The sequence below is a fragment of the Miniopterus schreibersii genome (genome assembly GCF_964146895.1).
Source record: "Miniopterus schreibersii genome assembly, chromosome: 3".
NCBI classification, from domain to species: domain Eukaryota; kingdom Metazoa; phylum Chordata; class Mammalia; order Chiroptera; family Miniopteridae; genus Miniopterus; species Miniopterus schreibersii.
Window position 1 is genome coordinate 29,248,437 of NC_138103.1, and position 12,002 is coordinate 29,260,438.

A 12,002-nucleotide genomic window follows, 5' to 3' on the forward strand; every position below is an offset into this window, starting at 1 on the left:
GGCTGGGAACCTGGAGACCTATGAATGAGGCTGGGAGGGGGTGTGGGAATGTGAAGGGTGGGAGGATGACTGCCTGTAGAGTGAGAAAGAAGAGAGGAAGGCTCCATACTGGGTGATGGGGCTGTGGACCCAACCCCCCTGAGGATGGGAGAACCTGGCCCCCAGTAGACTAACCTGGTTCCGAGTAGTGGGCTGAGATCCACTGATGGGCTGTCATTGACCAGAGAGGGTCCTGGGGTATAGAACCCTGGGCAGGACAATAAGTCTGATCCCCATGGAGGAGGAAGTGAGGAGGAGCCTGCTCTTTAGTGACTCTGACCTTATAGGAGGAACTTATAGTGGGAAATGTGGAAGTGACTGGGGCAGGGAGGGGGGAGGAGGGGAGGCGCTGATTAGTCAAAAGCATTTTCGTCATGTGGACAGGAATGAGAGTCAGGGAGGATAGGTCTATCTGGGGTCCCTGAGGGTAGGAGGCTCTGGGGCCTTGGAGGAAGTTGTGATGGGGCAGATGATGAGGGGTTCTGGGGTAGGACCCCAAAGGGGGGAGCCCTGGATGTACAAGCTCTAGAGTGTTCAAGACTGAGACAGGGATAGCACAAGGGACTCTGCCCAGGTGGGCTGCAGGGAGGGAGCGGGGTATGGAGCCAGCATGTCAGGCCACCTGGCCAGTAAGGAATGCCAACCACCACAGACTAAGAGGAAGCTCCTTCTCTGGGTTGGGACCCACATGAGGGGCTGGGGGCCAGACAGCCCAGAAGTATGGCTCAGGGGTATCCCTATGCAAGGCTGGCACTCAGGGGGCTTGGTGGGCATGAACTCCACATTGCCTGGCAAGCAGGACCCCAAGGGAAAAGGACATGGAGTGACACAAGAGCACGGCTCCAGGGCACACAGAAGGAAGTAGGGATTCCAAGAGCTGATGTCACACATCCAACACGCGTCACACATTCAACCACAGTCCGATTTTTTTTTTAAGGAATGGATTTCTGTTTTGATTGGGTTGCTGGTCTGCTCAAGAGAACTCAGACACTGTGGGTTTGGATTTCAGCAAAGCTCTGGACCCAATCATGGAATTCCTGGATGGAAAAAAGGAGGCAGACCTGTGTGTCAGGGGCTGGGCCCCATATTAGCAGAGCAGCTGAAAGGTATAGCACCAGCTCCCAGTGTGTTGCTGCAAGTACCTCCCAGCACCTCCCAGCCTCTCATATCCCAGTCACAGTGCACAGGCACCAGTGTGGCTGCAACCATATGTTTATTCAAAATGTGCAAAGCTGAACATGCAAGCGCAAATTTAACTTAGGAAGATCTGTCAGTGGCCCCGAGGTGGCCATGCTAGGATGTTCTGCTTGGCTGAGCACATGGGCCCCTCAGACCAGTCCTTGGGTTGAAGAGCCCATGCATGGGGGTGTGCTCACTGGAGACTCCTCACCTAGAGGCCAGAATGCCCTGCTAAAGAATAGGCAAAAATCATGGTGGTGGGGGTGGGGCAGAGTGTGACAAAGGCAGGCTGGGGGACGGACTCAGACACGAGGTGGTGGTGGATCCTAGGGGAGCCCTAGGGGGTCCCAGAGCTTGGACAGAGAAGCCCAGAGGATCCCAACTAGATTAACTATGGCTAGAAACAGTGGGAACTCAGTGTCACAGTGTCTCTGCCACTAGGGCTAGTGGTCAGGCTGTGGGCAGTCCACAGGCCAGATCACCAGCCTGAGATGGGGCTAAAGGACCTATCTGGTTCAGCCTGGATAGGCCATGGGACTTTCTGGACCTAGGAGGCCCAAAGTGGCCGAGACATTCTTTTAAGGGGGCCCACGGTGACCTAGGACCTCTGGAATTGTTGGGTGGAGGGCACGGGCAGTTTCCATGGGGGATTCTGGAGGGAAGCCTAAGTCATTAGAAGCAGCTAAATAAGCAGGGGTGGGGAATGCAGTCATCACTGTTGTGAGTGGGGAGGCCTGAGACATCACTGCCATAAGTCACCGGCCGCTGCCCCATTGTCATTCTCGTGGAACTTGTGCAGGTGATCAGCAAACCTGTGGGACACGGAAACCTTTGCTATGGCCGAGTGTAAAAAGGAGAGGAGTGCCCAGCCGGGCATGGCTCAGCGGTTGAGCAACAACCTCGGATCCAGGAGACTGTGGTTTGATTCCAGGTCAGGGCACATGCCTGGGTTGCAGGCGCGATACCCAGTCGGGGGCGTGCAGGAGGCAGCTGATCAATGACTCTCTCATCATTGATGTTTCTATCTCTCTCTCTCCCTCTCCCTTCCTCTCTCTGAAATCAATAAAGATATATATTTAAAAAAAAAAAAAAAAGAAGTGTCTGTGTGGGGGGGAGTGGGCAGGGTGGGGAAGCATAGAAATCTCCAGGGTCGTGCACCTTGTGATGGGGTGGGGGCCGAGAGCAGTGGGCATGGTGGGGGGCTGTGGGGAGGATCTGGGGGGGGAATGGTAGAGGGCTATGGGGACAGGGCACAGAGGGGGAGTCTGGTGCTGTGGGGCCATGGTGGGGCTCAGGGGGCATCCTTACTTCTTGGCGCAGAAGGTGGTGCAGTCCCTCTCCACGCTCTCACTCCATGCCAGCTTGTAGAGAACCTGGTCAGGCAGAGACACCATGAACTGCCTGTTCTGCCTCACAGCCACTCCTGCAGTCTACCTACAGCCCCTGGGACAATTCTCATGGCCCAGACCGCAGGTTGGTGGGCTTTAGAGATGCTCCTGTGCCTGCCTGTTTCAAGATGGTCAGATAGGCGTGGACATGGAAGGGCCGCCCCTAACATTTTGAGGTATACCACTCGCAGGGCTAGGACCTGCTGGGCCCTAGGGGTCAGAGTTAGAGCTCAGGCTGGGGCCTTCTTGACTGTGGCCTTGATGGGGGTGAGGGTCTCTGAGGCTGGAGCCCTTCATAGGCATGCCCTACACCCTCTTTTCCCCTGACTCAGTGGACATGCAGGCATCACTAGGCCTCTGTATGTGTTGTGCCACTAACAGGATGTCCCTTCTTTGTGCAGCCCAGCTGGCTGTCCTGCCTTCCTCAGACTCCCACAGCAGCCCTTCCCTCCAACAAGCCCCTCTAGGACCAAGCCCTGGGTAGAGCCAGCCAAGCCTCTTCCAAGAGGGGCAGGGCTGCTGCCTCAGCCAGAGGGCCCAATGGGTATGCTTGTTATCTCCAGGATGGGCTGAGGCCCTTGAAGGGGAGAGAAGTGGCCAAGAACAGACAGTGGGTTTGGGGAGGGCCTGGGTACCAGGTCACAGTACCGGGGTCCTGTCCCTGGAGGTCAGAGGAGTAGGGTGAATGCACCCCTGACTGCCTATCTAGACACTCACCAGGAAGACCAAGCAATGCAGGAACAGTGTGTAGAAGAAGCCAATGGTGCGTGCCATCTTGTTGGAGAGAACCAGCCGTCCCTGAGGAGAGAGCAAGGTGTGGAGTGCAGATGGGACAGGTCTTACCCACTCCTGCAGAGAAGGAGGAGGGCAGCAAGGGGAGGGAAGGGCAGTCAGTGGACTCCCATTCCACTGTATAGGCCAAAAATTTGGGCCACAGGAATTCTAAGGAATGGTACCTTCTGTAGCAGGATTCTGGAATCTATGAGAGGAAATGTCCCAGAGGGGGAGGGACCCTGTTCTGGGTCACACAGCCACTCTTGATAGGCCCTGTGAGGGGTCAGTGGGTCCCTGGGGCTTCTCCAGACTGGGCTGGATGGCAGGTGATGAGGTGGCCAGTCAGGGTTGGTGTCTCTGGAGGCCCAGAGACAGAGCTAGGCCTGTCCCAGGTGGGCACAGTGGAGGGGACTCACCATGCTGAGTGTAGCCTTGTCCCAGGGGCTCAGGCTCAGGTACTTCCGCTGCCGCTCCTGAAGGGGGGGGGGCAATGAGAAGATCCCAGAGGACCCTCCAGGCCCTGGCTCACTGCAGAAAGGGACCCTGCCTCACTGTTCCTGCAGAATGCCAGGCGGCTGGCTGCCAGGGGCCTCCCTGGTGCCCAGTCCTATTCTGTGTGACATCGCAGGCTCCTCCCAGGGATAGCTGACTTGTGCTCTCTGTGGCAGCCCGTTCTGCCTATGGGGAAATCTTTATGGGTAGGGCTCCTGTGGCCTGGGAAGTGAGGGAAGGGAGTTACATGGATGGGAAGGCTACTGCAGGTCACCTGACACTGGGAGCTTTTTGCCTGTCTACCTGCCCCTCCCCACCAGGGTGCACCTGGGGTTAATCCATTCACTGTCACACGCCATCAGGCAGCTGTTCCTGGTACCCTGGGCCCCCCAGGGTGGACCCTGGGCCTTCATGGCACCATAGTGGGTGTGCAGGCTACCCTGGTGGTGTGGTGTGTGGAGTGCAGTGTGAGGCTGGGCCTGAGTGAGTGGACCAGGACTGGTGGCGTGGGGAGTAAGGGAAGGCTGAGGCCAGGTGAGTGGGTGGGTTCTCCAGACTTCCATCTCTGCTTGGCCTGGAGGCCAGGCTCACACACCCGCTTGCTGAAGGAGGAGAAGGGGTCCAGGCGCTCCTCATACTGGGATGAGTACCGCTGCTCTGTGTCATCGCTGCTACCACCCTGTGTGGGTAAAAAGGAGGAGAGAACCAGTCATGGGGGCCCCAACAGGGCTGAGGGACAGCAGACTGACAGGATCACAAGGGAGCCTCAACAGCACAACAAAGGTCGGGAAGGGGGCCCACAGTAATGGTGAGAATGTGGCTGGTGCCACTGCCCGCGGGCACTGCCCAGGGTCAGAGGTCTCCCACGAGGTCAGGGCCTCAGTGCCTCAGGGCAGGTAGGGGGAGCTAACGCCCAGACAGGGCTGGGCCCCATGCAAGGAGGTGGGTTTGCAGGGGGTTCACTAGGAGTGTGTGGGGTGGCTGTGGGGAGCAGGTAAATGCCTGAAAGACAAGAGAAACCCCAGTCAGCTACCTGGTGTGTGCTACTGGTTTGCACAGAGTCTGGGCGCCCTCTGGTGGCCTGAGAATGACTCCAATGTGTGGAATGGGGGGCTAGTAGCTGAGGGTCATGTCTCAGGGAGGCCCCCCACCAGAAGTATCACTGACTGTCCCCCCTTCTGCCACCCATTCTGTTTCCCTTCAGTCACCGAAGGATTTCCTTGCATGAGATGGTCTCCTGTGAAGCCTGGGGGCTGAGAGAAGCCAGTGGCAGCCCTTCTGGGCCCAGAACCAAGTGAGTAGGTTTCTGCTCTGTTCTCTTGATTGGTTTTTGGGGATGTTGGACCAAATTCTGGTATGGTTTTTAAACAAATGTTAAGTTTGTGTCCCCTGCCTCTTGGCATACCTTACCACCTCCTGGCTGGTTCTGCTGAATGAGCCTCCACCAGAGCCCCACTGTGGGGGGCTCTCTGCAGCTCAGGAAGGACAGCTGGCAAGCAGAGGGGGCCAGATTGCCCAGTGCTGCCCAGGTCACTGCCTTCCCGCTCCGGCCTGGAGTGCCTGGACTACCTCTCTCCCTGCCTGGTACACCTGGGGCTGAAACTGGGGAAGGTACTTACTCGGCCAGGGTAGCTCTGCAGGAACTTGATTTTCTCGAAGAGCTTGATGTTGTCAGCACGCAGGCTGTCCAGCTCACTCTGCAGGGCCTGGATGGTGTGCTGGGCCATGCGGTGCTCCTGTGGGCAGGCAGGTGGGTGGGTGGGCAGGCAGGCAGGGCCAGAGGTGGAAGGGGTGGTGGGAGAGGCCTCCATGCTGGCACAGTACTCTACTACCTCGAGCCTTTTGACCTACTAAGACCCTGCTCTGGGAAGTCCCCCTTTTCCTCCTGTGACCTCACGTCAGGCAGAAGTCACAGTTCTTCAGTCAGGTTTCATCATGTTTGTTTATGGTATTACCAGGCTTTAAAAGTTTTTGAGATATAATTCATATAACATAAACATCACCATTTTCAAGTTTACAATTCAGTTTTTTTAAAAGTATCTTCACAATTCCATCTGCACTAGTTCCAGAACATCTTATCAGTCAGATAAGAAACTCCAACCTCTCAGCAGTCACTTCCCATTGCCTCTTCCCCTATCCCCTGGCAACCACTAATCTACTTTCTGTCTCAATGGATTTGCCTATTCTGGACATTTCATGTAAATGGAATCATACACTACGTATGTGATTTGAATGTTTGCCATCTAGGGGCAAGGTGAGATGCGATCTTATTTTTCAATTTATTCAAATGCTTAAATAGGCATTTTCTTCACAGTGTTAAAAATTCAAACAGGGCTAAAAAGGACATAGTAGTATGACAATCCCCACCCCCAACCCCCAAATTAAACACAGAATTACCAAATGATCCAGCAATTCCATTTCTGGGTATACATCCCAAAGAATTGAAAGCAGACACTTGAACAGATATTTGTACACCCATGTTCCTAGCAGCACTACTCACAGCCGAAAGATGGGCAACCCAAGTGGTCATCAGCAGATGAACGGAAAACGACTGTGGTCTATCCATACAATGGAGTATGATTCAGCCATAAAAAAGGAAATTCTGACACATGCTACAACATGGAGGAAGCTTGAAGGCATTAAGTGAAATAAGCCAGTCACAAAGGACAAATACTGTACGATTCCCTTCATATGAGGGAACTCAGAGTAGTCATTCACGGACACAGGAAGCAGAATGGGCTGGGGGAGAGGAGGGTGGGGAGTTAGCGTCTCTGGGTACAGAGTTTCAGTCTGGGAAGATGAAGGCGGTTCTAGAGATGGATGGAGGTGAATGTATTTAATGCCACTGAACTGTACGCTTAAAATGGTTAAGATGGTAAATTTTATGTTATGTGTGTTTTTGCCACAAATTTAAAAAAGTACACGATAAAAAGTCTAGATTTATAAAGCAAAACGTAGAATACTTAACACTTGCTTTTTCTCTCCCACTTAATTTATTTTGAAGGCCTTTTATTTTTTAATATGTCTTTACTGATTTCAGAGAGAGGAAGGGAGAGGGAGACAGAGAGAGAAACATCAATGAGAGTCATTGATCGGCCGCCTCCTGCACGCCCCCTGCTGGGGATCGAGCCCACAACCGGGCATGTGCCCTGACGGGGAATCGAACTGCGACCTCCTGGAACCTAGGTTGATGCTCAGCCGCAGAGCCACGCCAACTGGGCTGAAGGCTGTCCAGTCCCTGACGGGCATGTGGCTGTCCCCAGTCTACTGCCTGTGCAGGCAGCTGTGCGGGGAGCAGCCCTGACCGTCCCTCATTTGAAGCCTCGTGAGTCTGGATCACAGAGGGTCCCATTGGATCTAGCCCAGCCTTGTCACTGGACCAGCACTGGGCCTGGCCCGTGATGGGTGCTCAGTGAATGTAATGTCTGCCTTCCCTGGTCTGGGCCTAGAAACCCCATGGGGGAACTATGAGTTTGGAGAGGAGGGGTCTAGCAATTCCATCATCAGCTCAAGCAGTGGATGGAAAGCTTCTTGGCTCCTGTTCCTCCTGGGAGAGCAACTGGGGGGACTTGGCTCTATGGGATGGGGGGTCTGCAGGGTCCCCAAAGCCAGGATGGTGCCACCTCCAGGTGCTCCCCTGGTCTGTCACTGGGCCCTCTGCACTCTGGATCCAGTGTCTACTCCCTCTGTGGGGACAACTTGTAGGCTTTTAAAGAAAGTGCTCCTGCTTCTTTTACTCCATCCCTGACTCTCGTCTCCTGCTCCCTATTCTTCCAGGGCCACAGACATCCTGCTGGCGCCACAGTCACCATCCATAATCAACAGTGCCGACTGGAGACAACTCATATATTAAAGGGCCAGACGCAACTGGACCAGTCCCTTTGCTGACTGCTCCTAACTCATGGTGCCCTTCCAGGAGGGCCACCAGCCAGGTGCCTAGGAGCTAGCTGACTCTCTTGGAACTCACAGAGCCCCTCGAAATCCCTGGACTGTGCATTTTTATTGATTTCAAAGGCCCTCCTCTCTCCAACCTGCCCCCGCTTCTCCAAGTCTCCCACCCGATTTACATGTTTCTTTCTGGATGATGCTGACCACTCCTTAGTCATCTTTCTGGGCCAGCCTTCTGTCCTGTGATCCTTCTTAGCCTCCATCCTGGCAGTGTTGCTTCCCTGCTTAAATCCTTTGCTGGTGCCCCAACCTGGCTACAGGGCACTCGCCTGGCAGCTCTGTCTTCTTATTTCAACCCTGGAATGACCTGCACTCCCTTCTGGCTGTTGACCCCCGTCTCTGCTCATGTAGTCTCCTCTACCTTGGGTGTCTGATTCCTCTTTCAAAGCCCAGCCTGGCACAACCTCCTCCAGGAAGCCCTTCCTGACTATACAGAACACACCTAATCCCACGGCAATTTATGGTCTGTGACACAGCTTTCTCCCCCAAGCCTGTGTGTCCCCTGCTGTGTCTTCAGGTCTAAGGAGTGTAGGGGAGGGAAGCATGTGACTCACAGCCTCCAACTCCTGGTTCCGGGCCCGGAAGCGCTCCCTCTGGCTGGAGATGATGGAGAGCAGCGAGTCTACCTGGCCCTCAGGGAGGGTGCCACTGGCTGGTGCCGAGGGTCCTATGAAGTAGGGGAGAGTGGCTTGGGGTGGCTGGAGTCAGAGCCTAGCAGTGGGCCCTCAGGTTGGGTGGTCCCAGGCCCAAGGGAGCTCTGGCCAAGTGCCATGGGGTGGAAGGCACAGGGCATCTGAGCACAAGGTGCTGAGAGGTTGGGGAAGGGAGCCCTGGGGAACAGGGGGGGTATGACACGAGAATACGGGCCCTCGGGGGGGAGGCCCTGCCCACACTGTCTGAAGGCCAGGCCCCAAAGCCTCCATTCTCACTATTCTGTACTTGGACTGAAGACCCCTGCATCTGACTGGGCTCCCCAGCTCCAGGTGAAGCAAAGGAACAGTGAGGGCACTGGAAGCCATGAGGATCCTCTCCCCAGGTTCTGGCCTTGACACTGGAGGAGGCTACCTCCCCTCCAGTGCCAGGAGCTCTCTCTCTGGCTGCATTTCCATGCCAAGGTCTCCCTGGGGAGCTGACCACCACCCACCAGCCCTCTAAGGCCACTGGCAGGGCCAAGGAGGTCAAGGCCTCAAGGGGGCTTGTCAGGCTTCAGGTGAAGTGAGCAGGCAAACTCAGAGCAGAAGCCCTCAGTAGGGGGGCCTAGAAGGGCTCACCCCTCCTTAATGTTGCTACTGCTTTGTTGGGATGGGGGCCTTGACTTTCTTTAGGGGAGGGGGCGTGCTCTTTGGAACCAGGGCTCTGGTTGCATCACCTTTTTTCCCTTCCCTGCTCCCAACTGGCCCATGGCTGCCCTGGTGGGTCAGGTTGGTCCCTTCTCACCATAGAACAGGGCGGTGGCCTCCTTGATGGGTTCTGGGATCTTCTCCAGGCCATTCTCAGCTGCCCCCTGCAGGTGAGAGGAAGAGGTGGAGGAGGCACCTTCACATGTGGCATTGAATACACCCTTTCAAGGTGCCAATCAATGGGGCTCAAGGAGAAGTTGGGGTGGTCTGGAGGCAAGGGCAGGCACAGAAGGCCTCAGGAGGGCCTGGAGAGGCCTCCTCTCATAGGCCATCAAAAAGAAGGCAGGGCCCCGAGTTTACCCCTGAGGCTGGAGCATAGTAGTGGGGCTCTCACCAGCCACTCAGCCCTGGTTGCCAGCAGAGTTTGGGTGACCCTGGCCCTGCCAGCCAGCCTGCTGTGTGCCCTGGGCCAGCCCAGCTTCTCCCCATTTCAGTTCCTCGTTTATAAAATGAGGGGGGTGATGTGATGACCTCCAAGGGCCCTTTGGGCTCCAGCCTCCCATGATCTTGGGGCCTCAGGTCCTCTTGCTGTGAGATGGGTGGGTAATCCTGTCCTTGTTTCTGCTCAGAGCTCCCAGGGCAGAGGTCCAAGCTAGTGACTGAATACAGGGTGCTTTGTGCCAGGTCAAGGAAGCCTGCCTCTCTGCCCTGTGGCCTGGCATCCCGAATTGGGCCTTCAGGTGAAGTGAGCAGGCAAACCCACAGCAAGAGCCCTGAGTAGGTGGTGAGGGGGGAGGGAGTAGAGGGTGGACTCACCTCGGCATCTGGCCGCTGGATGGACTGGATGGTGCTGAGATCCTGCTCCAAGCGGGCAATCAGTTCCCTCTGCTCAGCCACCGTGGCCATGGCCTCAGTGACATGGACCTGCAGCTCTGCACAGCGCCCTGTAGCCAAAGGAAGATGTGGCCATCAGAGGGAGCCTGTTGGGACCCACAGTGCCTTTCCCCCCTCTCTGCCTCTCCAACCACCAGTCAGCAAGCAGGCTTCTCTGGGAACCTCTGTAAAATGCTGGCTGCTCTCTCCCCACCTTCCACTGCTTAAAGGACCACCATTAGAGCAACCAGCAGGGTCAGGGGCACTTCTGGCTCCAAGAACTCTCTATGCTCATGAAACTCCCTGGGTAGGGGAAGGAGCCCAGGTCAAGGATTTAGGAGAAATGAACCACCTTGGCTCTGCCATGCCTAGCTGGGTGAGCCTGGCCAGCCCCCTTCCCTCTCCAGGCCTCACTTTGCCTCCATCAAGCAGGGCAAGGAGGTTGAACACAAGGAGCCGCAAGTTTCTTCCAGGGCTGCTGCCCTGGGTCAATGACCAGAGGAGGCCTCGGGGGTAGCAGTGGTGGAGAAAGGTACGGAGGTGCAGTGGGGGTGAGGGGCTGGGGGAGGGCAAGGCTCCTTCAGACCAAGTAAGGGAAGGGGAGTGAGAGGTCCCACCACTGGAGCTGATACCAGTGACTCCTCACCCAACAGGCTCCAGCACAGTAGTGGGGATGGGGTGGGGCCCCAGGAATCTCCTGACCCTCAGCCCCATCCCTCTCTCCTCCATCCAAATGCTCATTGTCTTTACCACAAAGCAAATCCAAGTTCCTGCCCTTTTGGAAGGTGGGAGATGTGGGGGCGTTCTCCCAGTCCAGGCCCGGTGGGAACCTTAAGCAGCCACTGGCAGGGAGGACAGCAGTGGCTTGGAAGCCAGGCACACCCAAGTTTGAGTTCTGGCCCTACTTCTGCTTGGCTGTGTGATTCTGGGCAGCTGAATCGCCTGGGCTGGTCCTCATTTGTAAAATGATTACAACAAACCTTTCTCAGGGCCCCAGAGAAGGAGGCCCAAGCAAGCCCTGAGGCACACAGAGCTGTCTTTTGGGAAGGACTGCATGGCCACCAGGGGGCACTGTGGCCTCAGCAATGCCCAAAGGCCCCAGGCTGTGCAGTGCCAGCAGGGCCCTTGTGCCTTTCTGGTGGACTCACTCCTTACTGTGCACCCTGCTGCCCAGCTGGCCAACCCAGCCCAGGGCAGAGGCAGGGGTAGGGGCAGCTGGCTTCACCCCTACCTGCTCCACCTCCTTGGTGCCGCTGTACACCAAGCCCTTTACACACCTCACTACAGTCCAGTCAGTCAGAACAGATGATCCCCATTTTACAGATCAACTGAGGCTTCCAAGGCTGAGGCCAAACCCCAGGTGTCCATCCACCCTGGCCGTGTCCAAGCCCTTCCCCACACCAGGGGAAGGCCCCACTGGTTCAGATCCTGACTGGAGTTCTTCCTTCAGACATCACTGAGCCCCTCTTTGTATCTGGCAGGTAGGTGGATTTGGCGGAAGGGGGGGGGGTCCAAGGTGGGGCTGGGGAAGAGGGTGGATCTGAGGGTGGCCTGTGGGTGGGAAGGTTGGGGTCTGGCCGCCAGCCTGTAGGCTCTGGGTGGCCTACAAGAGCTTTAAGCAGACCCCATGGGCGAGAGGCCCAGAAAGACCCCAAATGCCATGACTGGCTGGCCTGGGGGTGGCGTCCTTGGTTCTGGACCTGGGGGATGGGACTGAAGAGCAAGGTCACCACGCATGCTTAGGAGGTGAGGTGGACAGAAGTCGTGGTGAGGTGTGGGAGAGGAACCTTGAGAGGGGATAATTCCAGTCACTGGGTATCTATAAGGACAGCCACAAACAGGAAGCACATCCAAAAATGGTGTTGGGACTGACCCTGTGGGGGTGGGCAGACCTCAGTGTGAGTTGAGGGGGGTGGAGCCCAGGGGATGAGGGCCATGGGGACAGGAGGGACAGGGCAGAGGTGGGGGA

At 56.3% G+C, this 12,002-nt stretch overlaps 1 protein-coding gene across 4 annotated transcripts in view; it reads right to left on the reverse strand.

Moving 5' to 3' along the window:
- Positions 1 to 1,233: 1,233 nt before the first annotated feature.
- Positions 1,234 to 12,002, reverse strand: part of CUX1 (cut like homeobox 1) — a 337,186-nt gene continuing 326,417 nt past the window's right edge. For all 4 annotated transcript variants that reach the window (XM_081131308.1, XM_081131320.1, XM_081131311.1 and 1 more), the window contains exons 15-23: positions 9,977 to 10,104; positions 9,258 to 9,324; positions 8,375 to 8,487; positions 5,492 to 5,608; positions 4,468 to 4,551; positions 3,797 to 3,853; positions 3,324 to 3,404; positions 2,527 to 2,591; positions 1,234 to 2,030 (exon numbers count right to left, since the gene is read on the reverse strand). In XM_081131308.1, coding sequence (XP_080987434.1) covers positions 1,961 to 2,030; positions 2,527 to 2,591; positions 3,324 to 3,404; positions 3,797 to 3,853; positions 4,468 to 4,551; positions 5,492 to 5,608; positions 8,375 to 8,487; positions 9,258 to 9,324; positions 9,977 to 10,104 — 782 coding nt within the window. In that variant the 3' untranslated portion in view covers positions 1,234 to 1,960. The remainder of the gene's footprint in view (positions 2,031 to 2,526; positions 2,592 to 3,323; positions 3,405 to 3,796; positions 3,854 to 4,467; positions 4,552 to 5,491; positions 5,609 to 8,374; positions 8,488 to 9,257; positions 9,325 to 9,976; positions 10,105 to 12,002) is intronic.